Here is an 18,235-nt window from a genome sequence, read left to right as displayed (position 1 = left end):
AGTAGTAGTATTAAGATCAAGTAGAGTACCTAGTGTGGAATAAGCTCACCGGGAGCTTGTATAGTGAGTGCTTGGATTGGACCAGAAGCTGATTGGTGGGAAAGAGAAGAGAGGCTCACCGGAAGTAGGTGGAGAGGGTGGATAAGGGGAGAGGCGGAATAATGGGAGGAGGGAGGAGGGCAGGGGAATGGGTATGGGTATGAGGGAGGGGGCGGGGGGAGAGGAGAGGAGGGATTACTGGGAATCTCGGGAATCTCGGGAATCTTGAGAACTTCGGGAAAGATAAGATGGGGGTGGATTTATAAGTACCTAGGTACTCGAGGTACTCCAGCTACGATAGGTAGGGACTTGATTATCTAGGTAGTAGGTATCTCTTCGTTTTCTGATTTCTAATCAGAGATATTTGGATAAGTAGGTAGGGGTTTAGATTTTAGATAGATTTTAGATAGATTTTAGATAGATTTTAGATAGATTTTAGATAGATTTTAGATAGATTTTAGATAGATTTTAGTTATTATAATACTTACTTAGTATCTAGTTCATTGTGATTTAATTATCTACTAGGTAGATAAGTAGGTAGATAGGTAGGTAGATAGTAGGTATTTCTTTTCCTCTTGAGAATTTTTGTAAGTTTTATATTTTTGATATGTAAGATTTACTAGGTAAGACCTCGAGATTACTAAGCTATCTATTGTAGTAGGTAGGTATCTATATATACCTAGTATTTCCATGAATCAAAAGCAATACAATAACGCAAGTGCGGGGTTTCTCCCTTCTTTTCAGGGGTAGGTAGGGTAGGGTAGCTCGGGTAGCTCCCTAAAATCTGACATCTGATTGATTGTTAAGCATTATATGGTTACCGGTAATATATGGTATGTATGTATGACAAATCTATATTTCCAAATGTTGGGGTTGTAAATACCAAGGTACCTATACAATAAAAGATATAAAATCTCAATGCATTTCTAATTTCCTCTCCCCTCTCTCCTTACTACCTACCTACTACCTCTCCGATCCAGTTCATGTCTCTCCACCCATTCTCATTCCCCATTCGTACAAGTGTGAACAACCTCACAAGTAACCTTATTGCTCGCTCCAATCACCTTAACCCCCCGGCCATCATCGTCAGATCACCAGGATTACAATACCAAACCCCACGTGCAACCCTCCTCACACGCTTCGCATCTTCATCTTCATCTCCACAGCATACAAGAAATTCTCATAGCATTCGGAGATCGTGTGCGGCTGCTCCGTTGGAGAACACGTTTGAGAGGATTCAATTGCGACAATTCGTGCAGAGAAGATATATGTCGGAGATCGTTCCGCAGACGATGAAGGGAGTGGTCATTGAGAAGACCGGGGGGGTAGAGGTTTTGGATTATAGATCGGATGTACAAGTGCCCGTGCCTGGAGAGGGAGAGGTGTTGGTGAAGAATGAGTTTGTGGGGGTTAATTATATTGATACGTGAGTTTTTTGTTTTGTCTTTTGTGGTGTTTGGGTTTGGGTTTCTTTGGGGGGTTGGGTTGGGTTTGGTGTGGTGTGGTTTGGGTGGATGGGTGGGATGTCTTGGGATGGATGGATGGATAGATATACCTACTCGTTCGCAGAGTATCCCCGACATACAATACAATCCATTCTTATATAGGTATTCAGAAATCCATCCGCTAACTTTCCTCCCCTCCAGCTATTTCCGTACCGGTCTCTATCCCTCTCCCAAACCCGAAATTCTCGGCCGCGAAGCAGAAGGCACAGTAGTTTCTCTCGGTCCCTCCACAAACACAAGTCTCAAACCCAACGATCGAGTAGTCTACTTGGGTACCTCCGCCTACGCTGAATACACCGTCGTCCCCGCAGCAAAAGTACACACTGTTCCTTCGGAACTCGCCCCTGGTATCGCAGCTGCAGCTATTATTCAGGGTCTCACGGCCCTGACTCTCATTCGAGAAGCGTACCATGTGCAACGCGATGATTGGATTTTGGTTCATGCTGCGGCGGGGGGAGTAGGTTTGTGGTTGTGTCAGCTTTTGAGAGTGGTGGGTGCGAAGGTCATTGCGACGGCGAGCTCGGAGGAGAAATTGAAGTTGGCGAAGGAGAATGGGGCGACGGTCGGGATTAATAATAAGGAGGAGGATATTGTTAAGAGGGTGCTTGAGATTACGGGGGGAGAGGGTGTTCATGCGGCTTTTGATAGTGTGGGGAAGGACACTTTTGATGGGGATTTGGAGGTGGTGAGAAGAAAGGGGACGGTGGTTAGTTTCGGTAATGCTGTAAGTTGTTTTTTTCACGTCTCTTTTATCATTCATTCATCTTGATCCTAAATCCCCGAATTTCTATTAACCCTAATATTTCTAGTCTGGAGCAGTCCCCCCTTTTGCAATTTCCAAACTCGCAGCAAAGAATCTAAAGGTTCTTCGTCCAACCCTTTTTGGCTATATAGCCACCCGTGAAGAATTTGAGAGGTACACGGCAGAACTCTTTGATTTTATCATTAAGGATAAGTTGAATGTGAGGATTCATGAGATTTATCCGTTGGAGGAGGTGAGGAGGGCGCATACGGATATTGAGGGGAGGGGGACGATGGGAAAATTGTTGTTGAAGGTTTAGGGTGTGGATGTATGTGGGAGTGAGGGGGAGATGGCGAGAGATGGCGAGAGATAGCGAGAGATAGTAGATGGGTGGTATAGATTAGTTTAGAGATATGTGCATACGAGTAGTGAGATTATAATATCTATGAGGACTTTATAAGATGAATGAGTGTGTTTCTTTTTTTAGTACTCAAGTGTTTCGGAGTACGGTAATTCATTCAAATCTGGTTAGATTTTTTTTTTTGGCTTTTTGATTTTAGTCCTCTTTTTTGTGTTTGTATTAGGTTGATGGATTAAGGTTGAGAGGAGGGGAGAGGAGAAAGGTGGAAAGTGAAAAATTAAAAGAGTTGAGAGTTGAGAGTGGAAGAGTTGAAAGTTCAATTGTAGTGTAGGTACCTAGGTAGTCGAGTATGGTTTATTTATATGTCTGATTTATTTATAGGAATGTTGTATGAGAGATGGTTATAGATTGAGGGGTTAAGAGGGGTTAAGAGGGGATAGGAAGGAGGAGAGAAGGGGAGAAGAGGGGGGAAGGAGGGGAGAGGGAGGGGAGAGGGAGGGTATTGAGTAGATAGGGAGAGGAGGAGAGAGGAGGTGAGAAAGATGTGGGGTGAGGTTAGAGGGGATAGGAAGAAGAGAGGAGGAGGAGGGGAGACGGAGGAGATTTGAGATGGATGTTGGAGATGAGTGGGTATAAGCTGCTTTATTTTATTTGCTTGCTTGCTTGCTTGCTTGCTTGCTATATTGTGGGATGTGGATGTGGATGTGGATGTGGATGTGAATATAGATATAGGTATAGATTTAAATGTAGATGTGGGTGTGGGTGTGGATGAAAATAAAGATTTAGATGAAGATTTAGATGAAGAATATATAGGGTTTGATTGTGTGGTTGAATTTGTAGTTGAATGTGTGTGTGTGTTTTTTGGGAGAGGATGGAGAAGGAGATAGAAGATAGGAGAGAGGAGAGGGAAGAAAGAGGGAAGAGAGAGGGAAGAGAAGAGGGAAGAGAAGAGGGAAGAGAAGAGGGAAGAGAAGAGGGAAGAGAAGAGGGAAGAAGGAAGAGAGAAGGAAGTTTGGGAATTTGGTTTAGGGATACTGATTGGAGTTGAGGATGAATGGGATAGATAAATAAATAGGTGGATGATTTTGGAGGGAATTTCAAAGGGAATTTCAAAGGGAATTTTAGAGGCAATTTTAGAGAGGGACGGAATGGGGGATAAGATAGAACAGGGTGGTATAGGAAAAAAAGTGAGAAGAATATATATTCTGAGAGGGAGAGGGAAGAGAAGAAAAGAAAAGAGAAAGAAGAATAAGAATAAGGATATGAATAAAAGAAAGAGGGAATGATTAGAAGGAAGTATTGATTTTTGAGTAATAAGTAAGAATTCAGATCTAGAAATATATTATAATTAGGGTGTGTATTGTTTAATGGGATGTTGGAATATCTTGGGAGATGGATGAGAGGAGATTATTGAGGATTTGAGAGGGGCTAGTAAGGGTAGGAGGAGAGAAGGATATAAGAATATAAGAATATAAGAGAAATGATAAGAGAGAAGAGGAAATGAATTTTCTTGTTCTTTTTACTTTTCCTTTACGGTGACTTTTGTGGAGGAGAAAGGTTTGTTGAGGGATTGATGAGAAGGGGTGAAGGGGTGTGATGTGATGTAGTGAGAATCAATGTTATTAGTACCTATAGAGAAGAAGAGGAAGATCCTGAGAAAGAAAGAGAGTGAAAAAGAAGATATCAGTACATACATATACAAAAAAATTAATAAACTAAGAGATGAGCAGAAAAGAGGGAGATAGGAGGTTCATTAATAATTCTGATAGAATATTTTTATATATACCTAGTATGTATACTTTGAAAATCGAGGAAATACTTTGGAAATACTTTATCTTGAATAAAATGAAGGGAGGGAGGGGATTTTAATTTTAGTATTAGAATGGGAGTTTTTGGTTAGAGATAGATGGATTGAGATTGAGATTTGATAGGAATATCTAGGTATGTATGTATGTATGTATGTATGTATGTATATATGTATGTATATATGTATATAGTATGTATGTATGAATGTATGAATGTATGTATGAAAACTATAATTAGATGTAAAGATAGAGATCGAGATCGAGAAGAAGATTAAGATTAAGAGATTTTCTCTAGGGTAGTAAGGTAAGAGATAAGTTGGTATGGATGAGAGGGGAGGGAGTAGTTTTAAATACTAGGTAGGAATGATGGATACTCAGGAGTAATGTATGTTATCCTGATTGATAGTTGAAGATGTGTATTTGGTTGGAGGAGAGAAATTGAAATTGAAATAGTGATTAGGAAAGTGAGAAAGAAAGAAGCGATGATGTGATTGAACAGGTACATATGTAAAGATAATTTCACACTACATATATTCTCATATATTGACTCTTATACTCTTTCTTATATATATAAGATTACATTAAAATTAAATAGATGAACGAGTAAATAAATACATATTCGTTCTCGGATTCGATATGATGATGAATATATTTTACCGACCTTGTTTTACATCAATAGAAAAGAGATCTAGTAAATGTATAAGATATCTTGAAATCTTAAATGAGGTCTTTTCTAGAGGAGGAATGGGAATAAGAAGAGTATTAGATAGATATCGAGGTAGAGAAATTGTCTTGGTATTTTCACCTCCTCATAAGAAGGGGGGTGGTGCATAGAGATGAGATGGACAAAATGTATATGAAGGTGTAGTAGTTATCATATTGTAATGGGAGATATCTCTCTCCATGTCTCTTTTAAGAAAAGTCGCCCAATATATAGAAAAGATTGGAATTGTTTGTAAGATTTTGGTGCTCTGGAAAATCTCAAGAGTTGTGAGAGTAAGTATTTATTCACGTGTGATAGTTACTGTTTGGATCTCATCTCAGGTTGGGTAAACTACCTAGGTAGGTATAATCAAACATGTTCTCAAACCAATCGCGAAGCTGTATGGTAAGTGACATACCATTAAGACGGGATTGAACTGTTGGAGACTATTTTTGCACGTCTTAGTCAGTGGATATAATTGAAAGGATATCTAAGTATTGGAAGAGTCACTATATGACTTAGTTGAAGAACTCATAAAGGAAATTCAAAAGAAATTGATGATATGCAGACATTTGAAATGTTATCGAGAGGAAGGACGAGATGAGATAACCTTCATACGTTTTATGCGACAGGAAAAACATAGTTATATGATTGTTAACTCTCCTTGACTCAATATCTCAGCTAGAATCTTGCCTGATCTATTGACCCATTCTCATCCGTTCTCTGTTTTATATCAAGCGTAAATAACGATGTTAGAAGTAAAAACAGAACTTCTGTGCATGCTTGGATCAAGTGAGAGATCAAATTGTAGTATCATTCCTGAGACAAGAATTCCGTGTGAAATATAGGTCGTGCGATATGACTCGGAAGATTGATCCTGGATTCGTAGACCGAAGATCTTTCATATGAATCAACAATAAGTAGAATCAAAAATGATATATTTCACACATGGTGAATGTTACTTACTGGGTTCTCCCATGACTTCATCATAGATTAGATGTTACTTGTTGATTTAAGATGGCAATGATACATCTCTATATTGATAGATTTCGAGGGAAGTGGAAAGTCAGCTTTTTTTCTTTGGGGACAGTAATAAATGAAGATACCATGAGATCTTGTACTTAATTTCACTGGAAGGTGATAAGTACGATACAACGTATTTACTGGACTTGCCAACGAGAAAAAGCACACGATAATAAATCTCTCAACGTCAAACATGAATGCAATTTTCATCAAGTCCCACTATTTCCTCGAGATAAAAAGCCATAGAGCTGAGTGAAGCGAACTCGGAGCAATACTCTCATACAAGACTAGAAGCGGCTCTTTCTCATCTATTGAACTCTAATATCCACCCCGGTGGCTTAAGACTTTGTGCCAACTTCGTGGATATTTCCCCAAGGCTAGACACGGTGAGTCTGGAGGAATCGGGCCTATTATGGATTATGGGAATTCCGCTCTCCAGCACAGATCAAGTGTCCCGCGCGTTTGACTAGGTGGGAATCGTGGGATACTGTGAGCACACACTAGGGAGGTGGATTCGTGGAGTGCGCTCGCTTCTCCATCTGGAGATGAAAGGGGATGAAGCTTTGGGGAGTGTATCATGAATGTGTTGATGGGGGCAAATAGTGGATATGGGGAAATTGAGCGGTTGGGGGTAAGTGGATCTGGGAAGTGATAAATAAGAGTCTCGACTTCGTTCCAGGTTGTTAAGAAGTGGATACTTGTGAGAAAGCTCAAAGAATAGTATCAGTATCTGCTCTAGCACGAAGATTGGTGTATCATTAGGCGTAGGTAAATGGGATAAGGCCATAAACAGAATTAATGTCATGAGATGACATTTCAATGGTGATGAATAACCCACTTGAAGCAAGCCACAATCACTAATTGTAGTGTGTATCCCAATCATAAAGTTCCGATATAGGACAGAGCCTCAAACATCTCGTCGCCTAACACTTTTATATGTTCCCCAATCGTATTCGCCTCCTGAAGAAGTTTCAAGCCACATTAAGATTGTGGCATGATGGAAGTTGCACCACATTAAGCCTTTTGAAGTTTTGATAGGCTTCTAGAAGCCTTTTAGACATTGCATTAACAATAAGCGATGATGAGTGTGTTTTTTTCTTGGAGAAGCTTGTTCTGGGTGAGAGTAGAATGAAATAAAGTTCAGCCAGCGAGAGAAAGGAAAGGAAAGGAAAGGCTTGATAAAATTTGAAGCATCTAGTTTGCCGATGAAGTGCCATGATTAGCGTCAAAAGATACTTGAAGAGGGCACTAAATCTCCGCTAAAGGGGAAGACAGCGCTAGAATTGAGCTAGAAGCAGGCTAGAAGGTCTGGAAATTCGTACCCGATTGCTCATGGGCGTTGTCTAGATTCAAATATTCAAATACCATGCAGATACAATATTAGATGATTTTCCTCCCATTCTCTTCGGCATGTCCGTCTTTCCATTATCGATCTTTTAGAGAATTGGCTTTCATATGGTCTTGAACATGTTATCGCAATGCAGAAAATGTATGCACGAGTATGCACGAGTCCTGAAAGAGATTCAGCATGAAATTCAGCGAGGATTCAATGATGAAGGGGTAATGATTGGAGGAGCCGAGGAGATACCGGTATTCGAGTACGTGAGAATGAAAGATGCTGATTACATCTTTGGTCGTGTACGAAAATGAATGATTATTGGTTGATTCCTTTCAACTAGGTCATGAAAATCCCCCGCGCCATTCTTTCTCTTCCTGGTCTTCCCTGTCTTCCTGGCCTTCCTCGTCTTCCTGGTCTTCCCCACCAACTTCAGTCCGTGTACAAGTGGATCTATCTTGGAATTTGGTATTATTGCCCCTCTTGCCCCTCACCCTCACCCTCGCACCGGATTGTTACCCATGGGGAATTACATAACAGGCTTAGCCCTTCTTCTCATGCACATACACATACGTGGATACCTGCATGTTCATGGTCACTTGACCTCGATCTCAATCAAATCATTGACGACTAGATGCGAATCTGGATATTTCCCCTTTGATCAATGAAGCATTTGAGGTTGGAAATACATCTTAGTACCACAGCTCGATACCTCCAAGATCCATAATAACCCCGACAACAAGGGCCATGAGACTGGGAAGATGATGTACGATGTAGATGATAGCATGGAGAAGAAGAAACTTGATCCAATGGAAGGATTGGTCCGGGTAAATGTGTTGAGGAAATCATGCTAAATGGTTAAGCTTTCACATGAAGCTTTTCTACATTCGCCTTAGTTCCTTGAGCTTCTCTACATTTGCATTACGATAGTTCTCTCAGCTTCTCCAGATTTTCCCAGCTTTTCCTCGCACCTTTCACACCTTTCACACTTCTTCAATCGATCGACTGCGGGACTTTCCTGGTTCGGTCATATTTTCGGAGCGTCCTAAAACGACTAGAGCGACTAAAACGACTAGAAAATATTCGACTGCGTAGTAAGTATATCGCCCTTCAAATGGAAGAATCGACGGCAAAGTAGCCAATCAAATCAAGTCAAAAACTATTTTCTGAGACGGGATCGTGTACCAAAGTATGAAGATAGCTTAGTCGTATTTAAGAAACGTAGACGGTCAAAACATCTGTCTGTCGACCTAGACTCGCTAGGTGGGTATCGAGGTATTTACCGATATACTAGGAATACGGGATATGTGTGATTCAATGGTACCGACAATAGTAACCATCGTGTCTAGGCCGAGCTAGGTAAGATTACATTCACTCAGACTTTTGATCTCATTTGAATAATTTGATATTTCCAAAGTGTGGATCCCCTTATGCAATCAGATTGATTCAGTCTAGGTACTTGATTGGATCAAATTATTCAAGGTCTAATGATGGATATCTCCGGTGGGAGATGGAGGTGGATGAGTGAGTGGGTTGCATGATGGGTCTGGGGTAATTGAATGGAGACTGGGGTTTGGGGAAGTTCAACAACTTGGGAAATTCCTATAAAGATGGAGTAACCCAGCTTCTAAATACAACATCATCAACAACAACAACAGCAACAACAACATCGCCATCATCAATTAATTCATCCTCTCTCTTTCCAATAAGAACTTCATATTCTCTCTATACTCTATAGAAGAATTTCATTCTTATTCTCTCCATTCTCTTCACCTCAAGAACAACAACAACAACCTCAACAACAACACTTCCCTTCAATCCCTTCACAATGGCCGGTGGAATTCCAATTTCCACCACCCCCCTTTCAACGGGTTTCCTCCGTGGAAAAGCTCTCATCTTTCCACTTTCCCTCGTCATTTCCCTCTTCTTCCTATGGGGTTTCTCTTATGGTTTACTCGATGTGCTCAATAAGCATTTCCAAACAGTTCTTGACATCACCAAGCTTCAATCTACCGGTCTTCAAGTCGTTTACTTCGGTGGCGGTTATCTTCTCTTCTCTCCTATTGCCGCCGAAGTCATGAAGCGCAAGGGTTATAAGATTACCATCTTGATGGGTCTTTCACTTTACTCTCTTGGTGCCATTATGTTTTGGTAAGTTTTGGCATCGATTCACAACGTTGTACCACTCGAATCAGAGCTAACATAAAATCCAGGCCAACTGCTCATTTTTCTACATACGAAAATAGAATTGCTTCATTTGGTGGTTTCTGTGCTTGTACATTGGTCATCGCATGTGGACTCGCTACTCTCGAAACTGCCGCTAATTCCTATGCCGTTGTTATCGGTGACCCAGCATCTGCATCAGCTCGTCTTCAATTCTGTCAATCATGGAATGGAGTTGCTTCATTCATCGGTCCATTGATTGCCGGAAAATACTTCTTCTCAGGCGAAAATGCTCACAACTTGACCAATGTTCAGTTCGTCTATCTGGCAGTTGCATGCGCTGGTGCCGCCATCGCCGTTCTCTTCCTCGTCGCCAAACTTCCTGAAGTTTCCGAAGAAATGCTCGAATCCAGCACCGTTAAGACTGAGAACTTGGCCCTCGATGAGTTTGGACATGAAATCGGCCAAGGACCAATCTATAAGCAATACAACATGATCTTCGCCTTCATTGCTCAATTCTGCTATGTTGGTGCTCAAGTCACTGTTGCATCATTCTTCATCAATTACGCTACCGAGAATGCATCTTACTCTTCCTCCCAGGCTTCTAACATGCTCTCCTACGCTTTGATCACTTTCACCGTTGGTCGATTCATCGCCACTGCTCTCGCAACCGTTTTCCAAGCTGATTTCCTCATGATCATCTACTCCGCCTTCGCTATCGCTTTCACAGCCGTTGTAGCTGCGTGGCACGGAAATGGCGCTGTGGTTATCCTCATCCTTCTCTTCTTCTTCGAGGCTCCTATGTATCCTACTCTCTTCACCATGGGTACTGCCAATCTCGGTCGTCATACTCGTCGTGGTGCAGGTATCCTCGTTATGGGTGTATCTGGTGGAGCTGTCTTCCCTCCTATTCAAGGTGCCATTGCCGATTCTGCCGGCACTAGAATCTCGTATGTGGTTCCATTGGTTGGATTCATTTATGTATTGGGATATGTTACTTTCCATTGGATTAGACACGGAAGACATATCATGAGAGTCAAGGATGTCGTTGCAGCTGAATTTGTGGGTGGTGCTGCAGGTGGTGTGGTAGAAAAGGTTCATTATGATGGAGATAAAGTGATGAGTGTTGAGCAAAAGGAAACCATCTAAAAGATTTCCACCGTCGTTAATGAAACTTTGGGAAAGGTGAAATGGGATGGTTTGGGGTGTTTGGGATGGGATTATGAACATCTTAATAGATGAAACTTATTGTTCACTGTATATACGCGCTTTTTACTAGCAATTGGCCTGGATGGATTTTCTCTCTTCTCTTTATTAAATGAGATCAAATGAACGGATGGATGGATGGATGAATAACGATACCACGACTCGAAATGGAATAGAGACATAGATTTCTAATAAATTTCCATATTCATTATTTAGTTTCTTTTCATCTTGAATTTGATGATGCAACTGTGAATACATATTTTTATGAGATCTTTGCCCCCCCCCATGAAAATACCTACGTTATGATTCTTATTCACACGTATTGAGTATCTCCCTGCTTCTCTTCCTAACATATTTTCGTTAAACCAGAATCAACTTTACTCCTGGCATTTAATACTAGAACTCATGTGTATCTTGCGACGTATTAGCATTCGAACTTTTCAGCTCGTGTAAATTGTTTCCAGAAGTGGTTCGTCAGGATTATCAAGCCTCTGTTAGAAAAGTTTTATACACACAAAATACATATCAAACGCCTATCTCACAACTTCATCTCAAACCTCACTCATTCTCTCCCGGACCCGGCACCTCAGGACTCGGCACCTTTATCCTCGCCTCCGCCAAAAGTTCCGCATACCGCTCCGGCTCTTCATCCTTCAAGCCCTGTATCCACACTGGATGCTGGGTATCATCCTCCTCATCCTCCTCTAATTCAATCCCAAACCTCAACTTCCTCTCCTTCACCAACAACATCAACTCAAATATTCTCTGCTCATCCACCTCCGCCTCCTCCTCTGCCTCCGCCTCCTCCTCAATCTTCAAATTCCAATCCCGCTCGCATAATTCCTTCACATGCCGTTCTGAAAATCGATACTTCAGTACATTTTCCTGCGATATCGCCCAATCAGGAAGCGTCTTAAACATATGCGGAATCCTCTGCTGATACCCTTGTTGAAGAAGCCTTCCCAATTTCTTCTCTTCAATCCTCTCTTCCCGATTCTTCTTCGTCGCAGCCCGAACCACTTTATTCAACTCCGCACTATACATCCTCTCGATATTCTCGTTCGGCGCACCAGCTTGCACACGCGTCGCAAATTGATATATCATCCACCCCACCGTCCACACATCCGTCCGCGCATCATAGAATTCTTTATCCGGGGTCTCCGCCTCCATGCCCTCTTCGGCAGGAATGCGTCCCCCCGGCGGGAGAAAATTCGCCGTCCCGAAATCCCCAACTTTGATATTGGGGTATACCTTTTGTCGCTGCTCCGGGGTAATCGCATGGGCCGGCCATTGCAGAAAGACATTCTGCGGCGCGAGATCCATGGTGATGACCATAGCACGATTCTTATGTTCGGGACGCGTATTGTAATCGGGATGTTCATTGTGCAGGAAGAGAATTGCGGAGATGAGCTGGTCAAAGATGTGCCAGAGGAAGAGTTCGGGGGGGAATCGACGTTCTGCTACGGAAGGGAGAGGGAGCAGGGATTCCCTGCGCATGCGCCGCCCTAGGTTAGCGAGATGGATCATTTGTCTTTCGTCGCGCGCGCCGTCCAGACGTCGATGTCCTTCGTGATAGCCGTTGAGAATGCGGAAGAGATCGCCGCCGTCGCAGTACTCGTAGTACGAGGCGAACATGACGATGCCGCGTTCTTCCACGGGCCCGAATTGCGATGTGAAATCGAGAAAGGCGTCGAGGGCGCAGATGTTCGGGTGCCCGGATTTGATGTATTGCAGATAACAGCGATTTTCGCGGTAGCGTTTGGAGAGGAGATTGCGGGCCGCGATGAGGCTGGCTGAGGTGATGGTTGCTTCGGAGGAGGGGGTGATGGGGGGTGTGTGCGAGAGGGGGTCGGGTGGGGTGTCCGGAGTGGAGGGCTTTTCGCGTTTGCGGCGCGAGAGACGTTGGTCGGTGGTTTCGGATTGGAGTTTTAGGGCGTATCGTTTTTGGGTGAGGGTGTTGAGGACGAGATCTGGGATTGGGGGAGGATGTTAGCTTCTGGGTTTTGGGGTGGGATTATTTGGGAATGGCATGGGATAGGATAGGGGTAGCGAGAATGCTCCCTTTCTGAACATCATCTCATCCCTTCTTTTCCAAAACTCAAATTCCCTCTTTTTCACCTAGACTCAAGGAAATAAACTTCTCCTTTCAACCCACCCCTCTGTTTTCATAAAATAAAATAAAACGCATCAAAGAAAAGAAAAAAACATACAAACACTCCCAAACCCCCCAACCCCCAATATCCCCTCAAAAACCTGATTCTCGAATCCCCCCAACCTCGGATCTTCTCTCCACTTATTCCGTCTAATAGTCTTCGGATCCTTCTTCAACGATTGATAATAATGCGCTAGTCGTTCTTCAGATTCACGGATATCGTGTTTTGAGAGCGAGGATTTCTGGGGCGGGGAAGGGGGGGTGTGGACGGCTCCTGAGTTTGAGTCCGAAGAGGAGGAATGGCTGGGTGTGTCTTGGGAGGAGTGGTGGGAAGAATTGTCGGATGATTCATCGTCTGGGGGGGATTCGTCTGGGTCTGGAGGGGCTTGGTCATCGGGATTTTCGGAGGGAGGTGGTGGAGGAAGGGGTGGGGGTTTTGGTGGGGGTTCGGGGGCGGGATTGTTCCATAGACCTATGCCTTCTAGAAAACGTCTGGATATCTCCTGGAGGGTTCCCAACAGTGGGATCACCTGCGGAGGTAGTGGAGTACCCCCGATTAGCGACGTGTTGTTTTTTAGAAGCTGGGTGTAGATGGTGACGATTAGGGAGAGGTAGAGGTAGCAGTAATTAAGTCTATTGCTTAAAATGAATAGACGGGAGAGATTGGGATGTGATGGAGGTTTGGGTGTTGGCTTTTGCTGCATGGTTTGGTTGGATTTGGGTTGGATGAATGGATGTTATTTGGGGGGTTGGAGAGTTGGATGACATGTTGTGTGATTGGAATTGGAATCGCGATCGTGAGTAGGTGGTTAATAGCTTGGAGAATGCTATGAGCTACTGATAATGCTGAAAGAAAATTGATGTATCAGCTTTGTTACACTTTGATTTGCAAGAAAATCCATAGGGAACAAAGAGATCTTGCCGCATTTGATGGGAGAAGATAGATTGATGGCTTTGTTGTTTGGAGTTGATGAATGATACATATTAGCGAGAATTTTTCCTGAAATCTGTAGCATTGAGAGAATACTAATCAATCAACCACGGGAATTCTCGTCTTTTCTCTGAGATATTTTAATTCTTGGGTTGGGTGTAATCAAATACTACCTAGGTAGCAATTGTAGGGGAATATTGGAGTTTTCAGAATAGGAAGGTACGATAGTAATCATTATAGATATATTATAATGAGTTAGAGATAAATTCGTTATGCTAGATGAATACGTATATGTTCCTAAAATTCTCTAAGCTATGCTAATATTAATGAATTATCGGATGTGATTACATTCGCTTGAAACTTCTTACTCGTTTTATCAGCAAGAGGGGAAAATGAACGAAGGGAAACATACGACGAGTACAGTATGTATGGAATTTTTTAAATTCAAAGTTTTAATCACTCTTAAGAAACTAACGTCCCATTCATCAAATTAATAGATGTATATAAGAAAGAAGAAAGAAGGAATATAGAATAAGTCTAATCGCTAACTAATTGCGAAACTCCCTCAAAAACTAGAGAATGAGACAGAAGCAAAAAATCTCACTAGAAAAGAATTACTATAATAATCATTCGATGTATTATAATAAGCGCACCAATTACAGAGATACCAGAGTAGCAGCAAATCAATTAATTTTACAAAACTGGGGTTAGCGAGAGGGATTCTTGAAAGATCTTTTACTTCCTCCGCAGGAACTTTCATCGACCGTGAAAGCTGTATATCTTTTGATTAATTCCTGTAGCTTTAAAAAATGACATCGAGGAAACTATTCTTGACTTTGAAGATCAATGGACGAAAAAGACTCAGGACTATTAAGAAGTTGAAAGTTGAAGAAATATAAGACTTGCTATATATAAATATATAGTTTACTTTGGGGGTATATTTCGTTGGTCTCCTTCAATCAAAACTTTGATACGCAAGTATTCTTCCCTTTATGCCCATGCCCATATCCACCAACGCCATCATTATACAAAATATCGTACATTTCATCATGAACATTAGTATACAAATCAAACCATGTCTCTTCCCAAATAATTCATCCTCTCATCGTACTCAATCTGAATCTCCGTCCGCCTCACAATTCCTTCATCCGGCCTTGAAGCTAACTCATATTCCTCGTTTTCCCCTTCCCCTTTCCTTTCATTATCGGCAGATCTTCCATTCGGACTCCTCAAGATCCCTTCCTCACTGTGTCCACTTCTACCACTCCAACTCGTGACTGTCTTAAGATTCGGAGATTGCGTATGAATAGTATCCCCCAGAGTTAATTCATTCGACTGATGACTGGTAGTTAGGTCACTCCCACCACGAGGAGTTCTCTTAAATCCACTCCAAGAGCCCGATCGTGGGCCTCCAGGTTCAGTATCTGAGTCGTGTTCGCTCGAGAAACCAAGGAGTTTCCAGCTGCGAAGAAGAGGACGGAGAGTGGCGGTTGATGCAGCGATGATGCCGAGGGCAATCTCAATCGTGGACCAGATGAAAACGGGAGTAATAGAATCTTTTTGTGGGAGATGAGATGTTAGTTGATGAAGTGAACTTAAGTGTGTATTGCTAGGCTGAATGAAAACGCTAGCAAGGAGCAACTTACACAATGCATCTGTAACATTCAGAAAAGCCACCAGATACTTGACACGAATGATCGTAGCAGCACTTGCACTATTAAGACAAAGCTTCATGTCAGTTTCCTTCAAATAATAAAGACGACGATTTGTTTCCTTACACGATTCCCAAACTCAAAATAACCATAATAGAGCACTTTAAACGAAAACTCATCTTGATGTCCCACAATATCGGTATTGGCAACAAGGCAAAAAGCCAATCAAAGAAAATCGTCTCGGCCGAGATGGCATATGCGAAATTCGCAATGATACGGGGTTCGAGACAAACTCCTGGAGTTAATGGATCCCATGACGCTTTTAATGGTCTGCACTGCACACAACTAATAACAAATGTTACAATTGTCCAGATCCATATTATCGCAAGACTGATCCAGATGACATATTTGTAAAAGGTTTTGACAGAAGTGATGCGAAGGAGGAGCAACCCAACGCTCGTTTTTATTATGGCTGTGCAAAGAATATAGCCGATTTCGACGAGAACTTGGTACTGAGTGTGTTAAAATCTTTCTACGAATTGTAAATCGACACAGGATGTGACTGAGAATTTATACCTTTGCAGCATTGATCAACTGATCGTAAGTTAGTTGAGCGGCATGTACTCCAATTCCATAATATATACCAATGTATGCAAAAATTGAATCGACAGTATACGCAACCTGTAAGTTCGATTAGCTAAAACTTTTTTGAGATTCAAACGCCATCGTTATATATGTCTTTGGATCCACTCACCATTCCAATGATAATCCAATAATCATCACTTCCAAAAGTCCTCGAAACGACTATCCTCGTATAACATCGCAGTCCAACACTCAACCAAGAAAAGAACAGTCCTACGCTTATCAAGGTCAGAATCTGGATTTGTCGGCCCTCCATGATATAAACAACCTCTTCGTAGTGAGTAACTATTCAGACATTAAAAAGATGAATCATGATAAGATGCAGGTGTAGAATTTTCATTCAAGTACAAATTTAAGATTTAGACCCAAGCAGTTCCACATATATGAGGGGATGGAAGGCTCGACTGCACGTTCGACTTCCGCACTCAGATTGTTTTGGCATATTGAGCACTCGAGGGGATTCGACGATCCGTGCAGAGACACCATACCGTATGAGCTCTGATGTCAAGTTGGGGAAGCTAAACGGTATGTATGGATGCGAGAATTAGCAAAGTGGATACTTTGAAGAGGGGTTTAAATCCATTTTTTGCTTAATTTCCGTCGAAATTCCCGAGATTGGTGCGGAACGGAGGCAAACTAGATCTGATTGGAGTAAATCCAGAAAGACTCATTATCAGTTTATTGACTTTGTACTGGTAGTGACGGTAATTGTGATGATATGCTCGGTTATGCAAGGGGAAGATTTCCGTAAGACTTGCATCCTGAAAATAGGTAAGAAAGGGACCTCGGCTTGGCATGGAGTGATGCAATAAAAATTCCCCGAGGAAAAAGATCAATCAATTGACATGCATACTTTACACTTGCTCGATTTGCGACCCGCTTAGACTTTGAAGTTTGAGCCCTCGGCATCTAGTTCTTGACAACCAATTAAACGACGATCCAGGCATAATCCTAGTGGCTGATCTGTGGATCACGAAACCCAATGCCGGGTCAAGACTCAAAAGCATCGGAAGGAACGACTCGCCTCTCCAGACTGTTTAAATTTAAGAGTTTTACCCTCTTGGCAGTCAGTGCCTTTACGATTGGCGAGACTGTTGTTTCTTAAGGAATTCGACTCCGGTGGACCACAGACGAGCCACAGCCTGCTTTATCATATCTAACCCCAGATTTTCTGGCAAAATCATTCTGTGAACGACCCGGGAAGATCCTAAATACCAAGAGACTGAATCTATAAAGTTTGTACGCATATTTTCAAAGGGTTCTTTCCGTGGTAGAATTAGCTACATAGTTAGGTGGGGTTTTAAGAGATCATCTCTCGTATTATCCGGATACAACTAATAGCTCAATATTCATTCTCCGTAGTAGAGCTCTAGAATCAATATATCTTCTGTACCCAACGCAGTGATGCACTAAATTGACTTAGGTAAGTCCATGACGAATAGATCGTGAATAAGAATACGTAGACACGTAATATAATTCAATTTCCCTCTCCACAGTCAACCACAAATGGAAAAAGTAGGGTTCATTACCGACCCGTAACGCTCAGACCGAGCAATTGACAGCTCCTTTGTCATCGCTTCATACCTAGGTATATATATACAGCTAGCAATCTAATAGTTGAAGATCGAGAAATATATAATTCGAAAAGAATACTGTACGTTCCATAATAATATGACAAATAGACATCTATTCTCCGAAATACGAGTGCCGGACCGAAAGCTCTCAACGTTTTGGAGATTTACCGAGCGCTAGATGAGCAACCAGCTCAAGACCTCATCGTCTAGAGCAAACCCAAGAAAGAAGCGCACGTATCACGTGGCTATAATCATCAAAGCCCCCTCTGCCCATGACTCAACGTCATTTTTCGAAAATCAGATGTATCAAACGCCCAAGTTCAGACCAAACATTGCTCTGTGCAGTAACACGTACAGAACATATCGATAAGATCGAACAAAAGCAATGTTTCAATGAGACT

General features: G+C 42.1%; 4 protein-coding genes across 4 annotated transcripts; 2 read left to right on the top strand and 2 right to left on the bottom strand.

The window, feature by feature from the left end:
- Nucleotides 1-1,022: 1,022 nt before the first annotated feature.
- Nucleotides 1,023-2,605, top strand: EAE98_012052 (uncharacterized protein; the record flags this gene model as incomplete). The annotated part of the gene is made up of 3 exons (XM_038959676.1): nucleotides 1,023-1,465; nucleotides 1,686-2,268; nucleotides 2,354-2,605. 3 exons carry the CDS (start codon nucleotides 1,023-1,025, stop codon nucleotides 2,603-2,605), a joined length of 1,278 nt encoding a protein of 425 aa, XP_038803992.1.
- A 6,737-nt stretch (nucleotides 2,606-9,342) lies between these two features.
- Nucleotides 9,343-10,826, top strand: EAE98_012051 (uncharacterized protein; the record flags this gene model as incomplete). The annotated part of the gene is made up of 2 exons (XM_038959675.1): nucleotides 9,343-9,665; nucleotides 9,728-10,826. The coding sequence occupies 2 exons, from the start codon at nucleotides 9,343-9,345 to the stop codon at nucleotides 10,824-10,826; spliced, it is 1,422 nt and encodes a 473-aa protein (XP_038803991.1).
- A 615-nt stretch (nucleotides 10,827-11,441) lies between these two features.
- On the bottom strand, nucleotides 11,442-13,739 carry EAE98_012050 (uncharacterized protein; the record flags this gene model as incomplete). The annotated part of the gene is made up of 2 exons (XM_038959674.1): nucleotides 11,442-12,853; nucleotides 13,094-13,739. 2 exons carry the CDS (start codon nucleotides 13,737-13,739, stop codon nucleotides 11,442-11,444), a joined length of 2,058 nt encoding a protein of 685 aa, XP_038803990.1.
- A 1,295-nt stretch (nucleotides 13,740-15,034) lies between these two features.
- Nucleotides 15,035-16,516, bottom strand: EAE98_012049 (uncharacterized protein; the record flags this gene model as incomplete). Its single annotated transcript, XM_038959673.1, has 5 exons — nucleotides 15,035-15,522; nucleotides 15,613-15,680; nucleotides 15,745-16,130; nucleotides 16,195-16,299; nucleotides 16,373-16,516. 5 exons carry the CDS (start codon nucleotides 16,514-16,516, stop codon nucleotides 15,035-15,037), a joined length of 1,191 nt encoding a protein of 396 aa, XP_038803989.1.
- Between the last annotated feature and the right edge of the window lie 1,719 nt (nucleotides 16,517-18,235).

This window comes from Botrytis deweyae (assembly GCF_014898535.1).
Source record: "Botrytis deweyae strain B1 chromosome Unknown BDEW_057, whole genome shotgun sequence".
In the NCBI taxonomy this organism is placed as follows: Eukaryota; Fungi; Ascomycota; class Leotiomycetes; order Helotiales; family Sclerotiniaceae; genus Botrytis; species Botrytis deweyae.
Note: the sequence above shows the minus strand (reverse complement) of the source record. Positions and strands in the feature narration are given on the sequence as shown.